Raw genomic sequence first — 12,967 nt, 5'->3', positions numbered from 1 at the left:
GAACATGTTTTAATAACGTTGCTGCTGAACAAAGTTACCGAATACTTGAAAAATTAATAGACTGCTGAGTAGCTGCAAACTAGCCAAAACCAGTCACACATAGCCTGAATTTCTATTTTGTAGATTACCTCTTGTTTTTGTGCAAGCCAGAAAAAAAAGATAGTGCGTAACCATTTCAGCTATTTTCTATAACTCAAGGGACAAGAAAAGCCTGAATATTATGTTCTGTTTTTCATTTCATATCTTGATATGTAGGAGGGAATTTCTATATTAAATAGTATTCTAATGCATCACACCTGAAGGTAGACTATATCAATGGCTGAAGACATTTTACTACAGAGTGACTCTGGGCTGTATTTCTGTGGCCACCCTCCATTGCATTACTACTTTTTGGATATTTTCCTAGCTATCAAAGTGTTACTCAGCTAGTTACTTTCTCAGAGATTAGTTTCTGTTGCAGATGGGACTAAGCAGGGAAGAAGAACAGCCTCAGAACTTCTCCAGGCAGTTTATTATAGCTACGGTCTTGATGATGGAGACACTTACTGGAAGCAGAAAGAGCAAGTGTCTTTACATCAAGTGTCTTAAAAAAAAAAATGGGGAAAAGAAATGCAAAATCAAAAAAAACCAAACCACAAAGAACAATAACAAAGGAAAAGAGAGAAACAACAATTTCTTTGTATATCCTATAAACACAAGTTAGAGTTCTCAGTCCCAGTACCAAGAAACAGATTTAAAAAAGAAAATGCACGATATAAACAACTCTTGAAACACTACTCAAGTGAGCTTGATTACAAACAAGATCCTTCCTGCAACATATATACAATACTATGAACTTCTGGACTTCAGGAATACATATTCCAGCTCATTTATTTAATGTCTGTGTGAAAACTGCAGACAATTGTGAAAATTCCAATAGGGAAGTAGCTTTGTGTCATTTCACAGAACTGAGTCAGCATGTCCCCTGTGTCAACAGATGAGAAGGAATCCGTCCATGAAACTTGCAGATATAAATTCCACTATCTAGAGAAATTCAAGGGTAACTAGCAATGTGTTGATGTTAATTTGAATAAGCTTTTGTTAGAAGGACCAGATAGATTATGATTAAGTTTTTCAGAACTTAAATAATTTTCCATTTTTAAAGGTAATGTCATAAAATATTTTGTGCCTGTATGGCACTATATATGGTAGAATTTTAAATATTTTAGTTTCCAATGTGAATCTATGCATCTGAATGATTGTATGAAAAGCAAATATTGCAACTTGGATAAGGTTATAAATGTGTATTTGTATAAATTTTTGTGGGATGTTTTGTTTTGTTATGTACTCAGAAAGAGTTTTTGTTATGAGCTCAGAAAGAAAAAATGTACAGAATATTTTGTTAAGAATGTCTTACCTTCATAGTAAACTTTAAACCCATGAGCACTAACTGCAAAGTCACTTGTCAAGCGAAGTGAAAATACAGATTTTGTACTTGTCACAGGTGGAGGAAGATGAAATCCTGTTAACCTAAGAAACAAAAAAGTGCAACTCATGGTTAATTGTCTGAAAAAAAAAAATGTGTGCGACAGGTTGCTTTCAAACAATATTCAATCATCAAAAGGACAACTGGCTTAAAAGTATATAGTTTATATTACTTGAAAAAACGATTTTTATATGGTAATTGAGGTATTCATGTTAAATTTGACCGTCTTTCATGGACACTGAACCAGGTAAGGTACATCAGTTTGAGAAAAACATATTTAATACAGATGACAGTAAGATATAGAAACTGAACTTTAAAAATGGTTCAGATTATCAGTAGATGAAAGAAATAAAACAAGCAAGCAAATCACAAACCACCAGACAATTTACACTCCTTAGAGTTATGTTCAAAATTGTATTGCAGTGCATATTTTACACAAGTCTCTGTTAAAATTTATAGGGGTTGAACTTTTACACAGTAATATGATGAAAGAAAGGGGATCATGATTCACTTTACTGAGGGAATTTAATATTATTTAAACTATGCACTTTAACCTCAGAGAAGAAATTTCTGATTTCAAGACAGAGGAAATGCAAGGAACATCATCATGAAATCACACATTCATAAAGAAAGCTCTCTTGCAAGGAATTGCAGTGTTGTTAGAGTTTGTGGTTTTGTTGTTGTTTGTATGTTTGGTTTTGTTTTGTTCTATTAAAACCACTATGTTTGAGACACAGATGCAAGGAAAGTCTTTGCGTACTCAGCACTGCTGATATGCTCTGCTGATACTCACTTCTACACATTCTTTTCATTTGATGTACATATGCTAACACTTAATTTCCTCAAGTCTAGGAGAATAACCTCATCAGAGTTCATACTAGACTAACAAAGCCCATAGTATTTACCTGTCGAAATTGCCTAAAGAACAAGCTGAAGAATTTAGCTGTATATACTCACCAGTGAAATCTAGACATGCCTTTAGAGACCAGTTAGCCATGTGTGGAAGATTGTGTAGTAGATTAGGATGAATTCTTTTATTAATGATTGACATAAAATTATTTTGATGTGTTTGAAAATGATCCCTTATTGTACTTTTTACTTTGAATTTAGAATTACAGAAAAATTTAGATCAGAAGGGACCTGTGGAGCTCAAGTAGTTCAACCTACTGTTCAAAGTGGGCTTAAAGTCAGTTAGTCCAGGTTGCTCAAGATTTACATTTTCCCTTTCCACTCTTAGAACAAATTCTCTGTGGTCTTTTGTTTGTTTAGGATTTGAGGGGATTGGTTTAGTTTGTTTTCTTGGGTTTTTTTTTAGGTTGGTGTTGGTTTGTTTTTTTTTTTAAATACAACTATATAAATAGCTACATAGGTTGGTCTGAGGACCCTTAAAAAAATGTAAACTCTGATATTTTCATTGGAATAAATGGCATATATATTTAATTTTGCTTGATAGAAGTATTACAAACACCAGTGCTGTTTACTGGTGCTTTAATACATTTGCTGCTGCTTGTACTGAAATTCAGTCTCAGTCTTGTTCTGAAATTGAAAATTAACTGATGAGTTATGTCCTGCCATTATCAGTATTTCTAATCTCATCAGTGTGAAGGACATAAGAGTGATGAGAAGCCCAGAATTCAAAAGGTCAGGAAATTATTTGCTAAAAAAAAATTGTAATTGCAATATTAACATTTATTTAATGTTTTATTTATTTTTAGATTTAAGATACCTTCAGATGAGTTCTATGTAGTGTACCGGTAATTTACCATGAGACTTATTTGCTGTGGGGATCCTAAAAAGTTTTTTATTGTTCTTTGATGCCTATCTACCTGGTGTCCTTGATATTCTAAATTAATGGTATTCTATAGATGTTCTTTCTTAAGCAATCTTTGGAAAAAAACCAAACCAAAACATGACAACTCCACCACAATACAATAGCCAATGTATGTCACTGGTTATAGTCATGACAGGTATGAAAGCCAAATTATAATAGTACTCATATCACATAACCAGAAAATTTAAAACAATGAACAAAAGAAGCAATGGCGCCTAAAGAAGTATTTATACATATTTTATATGTAGCAAGTCATCAGTGTGTGCATCTAGAAACATACTCCTTGTTTTATCATTGGCAATCTTATGAATAATGTCACTAAACCAAGACTAGATTAAAGAATTTATGTTAATATGAAAAGATGTAGAAATATTTACAGAATATTTAGGATTATGGAAATGTATTTTTTATTTGATTATGAGATTTTTTTTTCTAACAGTAAAACAAAGTAATCAAATGATCACGTCTCCCAAACAGGCATATACATAATTCTTTGATAAGTTAGTATCAATGCAATTTTCTCAACAGCTTGGTCATTAACCAAAAAATACATTAATCCATTGGTAAATATCAACACTTCAAAATAAGTTGATCTAATGTAAACCAAAACCAATAATTTGAATAAAACTTTAACTTGCATCACACAGTAGATCTTGCTGGTATCTATTTAGCTACTCAATACTTTTAAAGACTTGTGGATATAAACACATATCCAGCAGAAAATAAATACATAGTTATCCCCAAGTATTTAATTTTATGAGTGGTACATATGCACAGCTTAGATGGGTAGGGGATTTTTAAACTGAACACATATATTACTAACACAGCAAACAGTACAGCTCCTCATGAAAAACAGATCATTATAAGAGCCATTTGATACCATTTAGCTTTCATGGGTGGGCCTTTTATAACCATCATTATGCTGCACTTAGGATCAGCTTGTTTCCTTAATTTGGTTGCTACACTTAAATTGATAGGAAGAAATGCAGAGGTTTTACTCCTGGTTTAGTAGATGCAAAATTCATCAAAATTTTTAATTAAGAAAAAATTCACATGCAAATATCACTCAGTAAAACACCAAAGATTTTCAGAAAGGAATGTAATGTAATTCACTCAGACAACTGAAATAATACTTGAGTAATATTCATTGGGTACAAGGCATTGACCTCAGAGCTTAAGTCCCATTTGCATGTTAAATTCTACAATGTTAGCTAGAATAGTTTCCACTGCCCTTTAAAATGAAACTTAGCAAGCACATCATAACTGCAGCACAGATATGTCAGATAAGTAGCAAAATACCAGTAAGATAATGTACGTGCATAGACCTGATTGCCACTTTAGTTATGACAAGGTAGTCATAACTAAATGTCTGAGTATCCCATAAAAGTAAAAAAAAAAGGTGGAACACATGCAAAACAAGAAGTCATCTCCTTAAACTGCATAGCAAACATGTTTAAAATTTAAATTTCCCATTGAAGCTGAGGTTTTTTTTTATCTACAGCAATTTTCCATCTTACTTTCTCTTTGTATATTTCATTCCATTTGTATCAACTTTTTTAAAATTTAAAATATCTAATGGATTTATTCAGAAGACTGTCTGAGGTACTTGAAACATCAGCTCAGAGTTGGTAGATATGACATTAGACCCACATGAGATCCTTGTACTTCTGGAAAGTTGGAGGCCAGGCAGGATCCCTTAGGGATTCTATATGTGCCTACATCTTATGTTACGCTCTTCAATCATTCCTTTATAACCTACCACTTTGGCAGAAGAAATTTATACTAGGACAGATGGACTTTCTTCTTCTATTTTTGGGTGGGATTTTCATTCACCTGGTTCTAACCTTCTTTCCCTTTTTGATTTGGGAATTGGCTCATTCAGTGTTCCCTGACCTCATAAAGAGATCCTATAAGTAATTGATACTGGCTCATGTAGCCAGAAACCATGGGAGCTAAAAGTCAATGTCAACAGAAGTCTGAGAAGAAAACACAGTTCCTTCTGTCTCAATTCTTTAAAAAACTAATTTTGAATTGTGACATTCTACTTGAGTATTTGATTGAGGTGATGCAGTTCAGCTACAAAGTATCATGAAACACAGAATAAAAATTTGTAAATGAATACACTACATACTAATAACTATGTTTGCTTTGTTCTTGCTAGTGTCTTACAAGCTTGTCAGGCACCTAACACCCACAACAAATGGACACATTATGTGTGTCCGAGACTACAGACAATTCTGGGGGTACAGGAAAAGGTTGAGAGATATTTTTATTTATTAGCTTTTCTATGGTAGAAAGATCAGATGTTCATCCTGAAAAACTTGTCTATAGAAATTCTAAAACTCCAGTATTTAAATATGGTGAAAGTAAAGATTACGTCATTTGGAGACACAATATACATTCAGAATTTAGATATTATTTGCATGTTACATTATGATGCTTTGTAAAGTAGTTTCAGTAACGTGAATCTGGCAACGTTTTTCTAATCACCTTGAAGTGTAAGAATGGAGAACAGAAATCTGGATTACCTTGGAGCCAGAGAAAAGGTCATATGAGATATGTCATTAAATTACTCCAAGTAGACCCAAGACTGCAGAGAAGAAAATCTCCATCATCACCATCATACTTTTTGGCAAAGAATTAATCCTACAGGTTGTTTGCCATAACTACCCTGTGGTGCCACTTTATCCTCCCAAGGAAAACCAAAGCAGTTGAGGATCCAAAAGGACATCAGAAGCATGAGAATACCACCAGAGAAAGTAGATTCTTGGAAGATTCTGTACAATTTTAACTGTATTTTCAATGGGATTTTTTTTTTAAATAATTACTTGAAGCATGAGTGTTAGCAATATTGGAAGCAGATTAGTAATAATAACTGTTATATTCACTGTTATATTTTTATTTGTTTAGAATTCTTGGGAAAATAAGACAGATTTTATTTGAGTCCTCAGATGTCTCTAACTACTCAGGATGCAAGTGCAGAAAATTTCTGGATATACAAATAAAGTGACTAAAGGATGTCTGTTTTCAGGTGAGAGACTAGTTTTGAAGGATTCTCTGTCATATGTATTCTCTGAACCCATCCTTATTTATTTTTTTCAGTAAGGGAAGAAGTCAAATGGAGTCTGAAACAAAACACTGTCTTATGGATGCAAGAATTTATTAATATTCTGTCCCCATTAATTCAAATACTGATATGTTTGCATTTATATAAAAATCCATAGCAATATTTTTTTGTTTTGTAAGTTATTGAAAATGACATAATTGAAAATAATTATTTTCTTTCAAACGTAATTTACAGAGTGTGTCACTCTGCCTCTTCCTCCTGTGAGTTACTATACTCTGTCACGTGCTGTAGATTCACAAAAAAAAGGCACCTACAGTTGATCTGTTTTTCTTTTTTATTTTAAAAGATTATGACTCCAAGAGTAATTACAATATTTCCATTATAATTTCTTTCACTCTCTTTTTTTTAATCATTTTAAAATGACAAATCATCTTAGATTTGTGGTTTTCAAGCTTTTAGAGTCCTGACTGGAAATTTCTGAAGTTTGATCTATCATTTGTTTTCTGCTTTTACCTTGATTCTTGAGATAAATCTTAAACCATATATCAAGTGAACGTTACCTGCATGCTGGACTTTAAACTCATCAGGCCTTAAGGAAAGACCAGTGCCCAGTTGAGGGATCAAAATAGAGCAATCTTTTCATGAAACGTTAAAATTATGGAAAGCAATCTCAATTAGTAATACAAAAGTGCTCCTAGATAAATAGTTTACTTGAGATTGTGAGGTGGTAAAGAAGATGACTGGATTTCCTCACTATCTGTAGATCTTAGATATTTCTTGCTTGACAAAGCATTGATCACTCCTTTAAATATGTAGCTTTTAAAAATTTATTTTAACAGCTCTTTGTTTCGCTGTTAGTTTCTTTTTTTTTTCAGGTCCACAAAATTCTAGCTTCTCTGAAGTGTGCTAGTGATTTCCAAAGAAAATACAGTTCCTCTAGAAGATTTTAGCTTGGATTGGATAGTATACAAAGAGATTTTAAGTGAATAGTAGTCTTTCACTTCATCACAATAAACTTTTGATTATAGAAATTTTACAGCAGGAAGAGCTTTAGTCTGATCTGAAAAGTGTAAGAAATGTTTGTCTCTAATGTATATAAAATAATGCAGAAGTGTAAAATGCAAAACATGACATGTCAACCAATCATAACTTTGACTGTAAAATTAAAGTGTCAAAGCCCATCCATTCTCACTTTTAGTCTGATCTCCAAAGAACTGTTTATTCTTAATGTCATAAGGAGAAGATGGATTCTGAAAAAGAATATGCATAATAAGAAAAATGTCAAATATAAAAGTATGTAAAATGAACTTTTTTATACATTCATTTAGAATCTTCCCCACAGATAAAGCCAAACTTTCTGAAGACAACAGAAATGCTATTCCATAGTTAGCTGTTTACAGGAAATATTTCTAATTATATTTTTTGTTTTTCTAATATCAATGTAATTTTTCTTTTCCTACCATGATGAAATTTTGGGTTCAGTGCCACATATGCAAATTGATAAACCTCAGAGAATAGAATTCTTGAAATCCACAGTACATAAACAAATGAAGCTGCATCACCAGGGGATTTCTCCCGTTAAGGTAACTATAATTCTACTACCAATTGTTTCATTTGTTATGTCCATTAACTTTGTATCTGCTATTTATGCTGTTATTATTTATCTCGTTTTTAATACTTGGCAAATAAAAACATCCTAAACTCAGTGAGGTGCTCCTGGGGCTTGGTTTTGTTGGATCACATGCTGATGAATTCATTAAAAAAAACCATAAAAACCAAACAAATAAACAAAAACCCCAAACAAACCCTCAGCAGAAGGCATTGTTTATTTCAATTTTCTAAGATAAAATCATGATCTTCTCACTTAATTTGCTACTGCATTTGTTATGATCAGTCTCTAATTGACCAAAATAACAGGGTTCTGCAGTATTTTTTTCTAGACACAATTTTGTCTTGGTTTAATATTCATCAAATATTTGGTTCTGAGGACCCTATTCCCATACTTCTACAATTCATGGCATTTTCTTATTTTGAATACTGAGATATTAAAAAGAAGATGTGATTACTTAACAAAGTATGAATTTTGAATTCTCAGTGTATCCAATCTGACACCCCATATTTTGATTGTCATATATTTAGCTGCCCTCTTACATGGCAATGTAAAATCTAGCATCTGTTTCTCTTCAGTCTGTTCTGTGGTCTTTTTTGCCCATGTCTCTTCCATAATAATTCATCAGACATGTAAGCATCTGTGCTGGTTTTGACTTAGGTGGAGTTAATTCTCTTCACAGTGACTAATATGTTTCGTATTTGTACTGAAAACAGCACTGATAATACAGAGATGCTTTTGTTACTGCTGAGCAGTGTTTACCCTGAGCCAAGGCCTTTGCTGCCTCCTGTACTGTCACACTGGTGAGGGAAATGGGGGTGAATATGAAGTTTGGAGGAGACACAGCTGGGATAGCTGACCCCAAATGACCAAAAGGAGGTCCCGTACCATATGGCATCATGCTCATTATACAAAGCTGGGGAAGATGAAGGAAGGAGAGATGTTTGGAGTGATGACGTTTGTCTTCCGAGTCACTGTTAGGTGTGATGGGGCCCTGCTCTCCTGGAGGTGGCTGAACACCTGCCTGCCCATGGGAAGCCGCAAATTCCTTGTTTTGTTTTGCTTGCATGTGCAGTTTTTGCTTTCTCTGTTAATCTGTCTTCGTCTCAACCTATGAGTTTTCACACTTTTACCCTTTTATTTCTCCTCCCCTTCTCCCTGATGGGGCAGTGAGGGAATGGATGTGCGGTGCTTACTTTAGCCAGCTGAGGTTAAACCACAACAGCCTCTCTGATCTCTGAAGAGCAAACTGAGCATCTACCAGCAGAAAGTTTCAAAAGCTCTGCAAACTATTAAAGTAGCAGTAGCCGTCAGCCATAGTTGGTAGTCGACAGAAAGGCTAGGAAAGTCAAGGAAATACGCTTTCAAACATTAAATTATATATTTCACTACCAAGATCTTTGATGAAACAAAATGTCTTCTATGTCATTAAATACATTATTTAAACATCACTGGTGCTTTTAAGTATATGAAAGAGTAACTAAATAATTTATTTTAAAACATAAAGTTATGTACAACTTCTAACTACATATATTTTGCTTTTGAATAACACCATGCACCTTTAAAGTGATCCAGAACATATTAAGCAATGCTTCTGCTCCTTCTTGGAAACCGGATAGTTCATATTTCACACACAAAGGCATACAGGTCATTCAGTTTGAAGTATATCTCATGCTGTTGGATTTCTATATCAAATTCCACAGCCTAATGCTTGAGATGCAGCTCTAACCATTTTAGCATCTTTTACTCTATCAGTATCCACTGTAAAGTAGCATGAATGCCACAAGCAAAAGGAGATTTTTTTTCACTCCTGTTATTGTTTTCCCATGCAGTTTACCAAAATTGCATTAATCTTCCCCAAAAAATAAATAGAAAATTTTTCACATTGAAAATATGAAAAATACATGTGAAAGTTACTGTAAAAAGATTGCTTGGATATCCAAAAATATTCATTCCACAGCACAAGAAAACAGAATAAATCAGGTTGGAAGGGACCTCGGGAGGTGTCTATTCCAACCTCTTGCTCAAACAAAGGAGGGGCAGGTGTGAGGTCAGTCCAAGTTATTCAGGGATTTATACAATTAAATCTACAAGCAGAGAGATGGCCTAGCCTCTCTGGGCAGTCAGGGTCAATCCTTAACTGTCCATGAGACATACTCTGTCAGCCTCTGTCACCTGATCTAACCAACAGACCTAAGCAACCACAAATACCACAGGAGAGAGGACCTTGCAATTCTAACATGCTTACTCCGATGACACACACCAAAGTCAGAAAGTGCTGTTCTCCCAGTAAAGGAACAGGTCCAAAGAATATGATACCAGTATTCAGGTTTGTTTTAAAAGACCTAACCTCTGTAGAGAGACAGTTCTTTTTCACAGCCCTTAATTTAAATATAATCAAGGAGCATAGAAAGCTTTGGGTTGTGAGGTACCTTTAAGTCCAAGTCCCCTGCAGAAACATATTCAACCAGAAATGCAGCTGCTCAGACCCCCATCCAACCTGGCCTTGAATAACTCCAAGGATGGGGCATCTACCACCTCCCTGGGCAACCTGGTCCACTGTTTCAGGACCCTCACTGTAAAATATTTCTTCATTATATCTAGCCTGAATCTACCATCTTTTAGTTTAAAACCATTAACCTTTGTTGTATGATTACAGGCCCTACTAAAAAGTCTGTCTCTATTTTTCCTATAAACCTCCCTTAAGTACTGAAAGGCCACAATAAGGTGTCTCTAGAACCTCCAACAGAGAGGATGGGAAAAAAATCAAACCTCAGAGGAAAAAACTAAGGAAATATAGAGGTTGCCAAAGTTGAGAAGCGTGATGTTTAATATGTCAATCTGCTAAACTGATGGTGAAAGATAAATTTCACTGTAGAACTCATAATGAGTTTTACTCTTTATTATCACAGCAGTGAAAGCAAACTTATTCCCACATAAAAAAATGCTATAAACCTTTGTTAGTACTATCATTATTTATTTTTTATATAGATCTTACAAGATCATTTCTACATCAAGCAGATGTACAAAGTGCATCAAGCACTGAATTGCTAGCCAGTTGAAGGAGGTGATTGTCCCACTCTGCTCTGGTGTGGCCTCACCTCAAGTACTATATGCAGTTTGGGTGCCACATTTGGGTGACCTCATTGCAGTTACAACTTCCTCCTGAGGGGAAGAGGAGGGGCAGGCACTGATCTCTTCTCTGTGGTGAGCAGCAATAGGACCCAAGAGAACACAATGATTCTATGATTCCACATTCACACAAAGGCACACTACTTTCCTTATTTTCCAGTATACATTTGGGGTGGGGTTTCTGAGTTACTTCTTAAACTTTTATTTCTTGGCTAGATCAAAGAATGGAATAAAAAAAAGAACTCTCACATTTAAAAAAAAAAAAAAATAGTACACCTGAATGTTTCTTACAGTAAAAGAACACTATTTACATCCTGAATACGAATTTAAGTTTCCGAAGATGTGAGAATCTTATATTAACCTGATGGATAACATCAACAATATTTCCATGATTATATATTTCTGACTGCTTTATTAACTGTCAAAGTAAAACTAATTTCTTATCAGATTTTCAATGCTGTGGCCTTTTCTCACATCCTTATTCTATGCACCAACCCATGCAACCATGCCTTTCTGAGCTTTGAGCAGAACAGACAATGTCCTAACAGCAAGTTCCAAGAATGTCCAAGGCTAAAAAGTCCAGAAACAATAGTAGCTAACTCAAATGAGGATCAAATAAGCCCCAAAAGAATTCTGGTGGATTGGATCACACAATCACTCATGATGGTAACCAAGTCATTCACTCAATATACACTCACAACGATTAATCAAATTGAAAAGTGTCAAATTAAAACTGGCAAGGTGAAGTTCAATTACCTCGCTGAACTAGTTCTTTAATTAATCCAAAAGTTTAAAAGCATTCAGAAATGTAACATGTAACTGATAAGTACATTCAGAGTTAAGCAGTATATCACTGATGGAATAGCTAGAGATTTAGGAAGGATATGAAAATCTCGTGATTCAAGAAATCAATTAATATGTAGGCAGTGAGTTAAACTGAGGCTCTGTAATGTGCAGATTTCATGCGTGCATTGGGTGCAGGTGTCAAGGTTTCAGTAGTGGTGAAGGCTCTGTGAGGAGAGGCCAGGAGTTGCCCTGTGCTGGACAGAGACAGTTCCAGCCAACTCCAGTGGACCCACTGCAGAATGCACCTGAGTCCATCAACAAAATTGGTGGCATCACTATGAAAACATATTTAAGAAGGGGTAAAATGCTGCACAAGCATTGAGGAAAAAAGTGAAAAACAGACCTGTGAACACCAACACCAGAGAAGGACAAGTGCTCCAGGCAACATAGCAGAGATTCCTCTGCATCCTACGGAGAACTATGCTAGAGCATGTATGCCCTCTCTAGCCACACAAGATCAGATGGATATTGCCTGAAGTTATTGAAGCCCATGGAGGACAGGCTGGACTAGGGAAAAGTGTAACCAAAAAGAAGCAGCAGATAGGTAGGCACTAACCACAACTCCACATTCCCCATCTCCTCTGTGTTGCTCAGGGAAGGGGAAGGTAGAGAGATAAATGAAGTTGAACCTGAGAAGAAAATGGTAGGGATGGAGAGGAGATGTTTTAGCTCATGTCTTTATTTCTCACCATCCTGCTCTCTTTTTAAATGGAAATTAATTAAAATAATTTTCCTGAAATTGAGCCATTTTTGCCTGTGATTATGTCCTGGCTTGGGTTGGAATAGAGTTAATTAATTCTATCCCAGTTGAAACCAAGAAAGTAATTTGGTGAGTGATCTCCTGGACTTATCTTGACCCAGGAGTTTTTCCATCTTATTTTCTCTTGTTGTCCTGTTCTTGAAGGGGAGAGATGGAGTGGCTGGTGGGCATCTGGCAGACAGCCAAGGTCAACTCAGTACAACCTTTAATGTTCTTTCTTACATGCCAATTCAGAACAAACATTTTTTAAATCCCAG

General features: G+C 34.9%; 1 protein-coding gene across 1 annotated transcript in view; it reads right to left on the bottom strand.

Annotated features, from left to right (window-relative positions):
• The window catches only part of CSMD3 (CUB and Sushi multiple domains 3), a 605,915-nt gene that overhangs the window by 499,193 nt on the left and 93,755 nt on the right, over nt 1–12,967 (bottom strand). Inside the window, 1 exon segment of the mRNA XM_032696902.1 lies at nt 1,397–1,509. Coding sequence (XP_032552793.1) covers nt 1,397–1,509 — 113 coding nt within the window.

The sequence above is a fragment of the Chiroxiphia lanceolata genome, chromosome 1 (assembly GCF_009829145.1).
Source record: "Chiroxiphia lanceolata isolate bChiLan1 chromosome 1, bChiLan1.pri, whole genome shotgun sequence".
NCBI lineage: Eukaryota > Metazoa > Chordata > Aves > Passeriformes > Pipridae > Chiroxiphia > Chiroxiphia lanceolata.
This window is presented reverse-complemented; position numbering and strand designations above follow the sequence as displayed.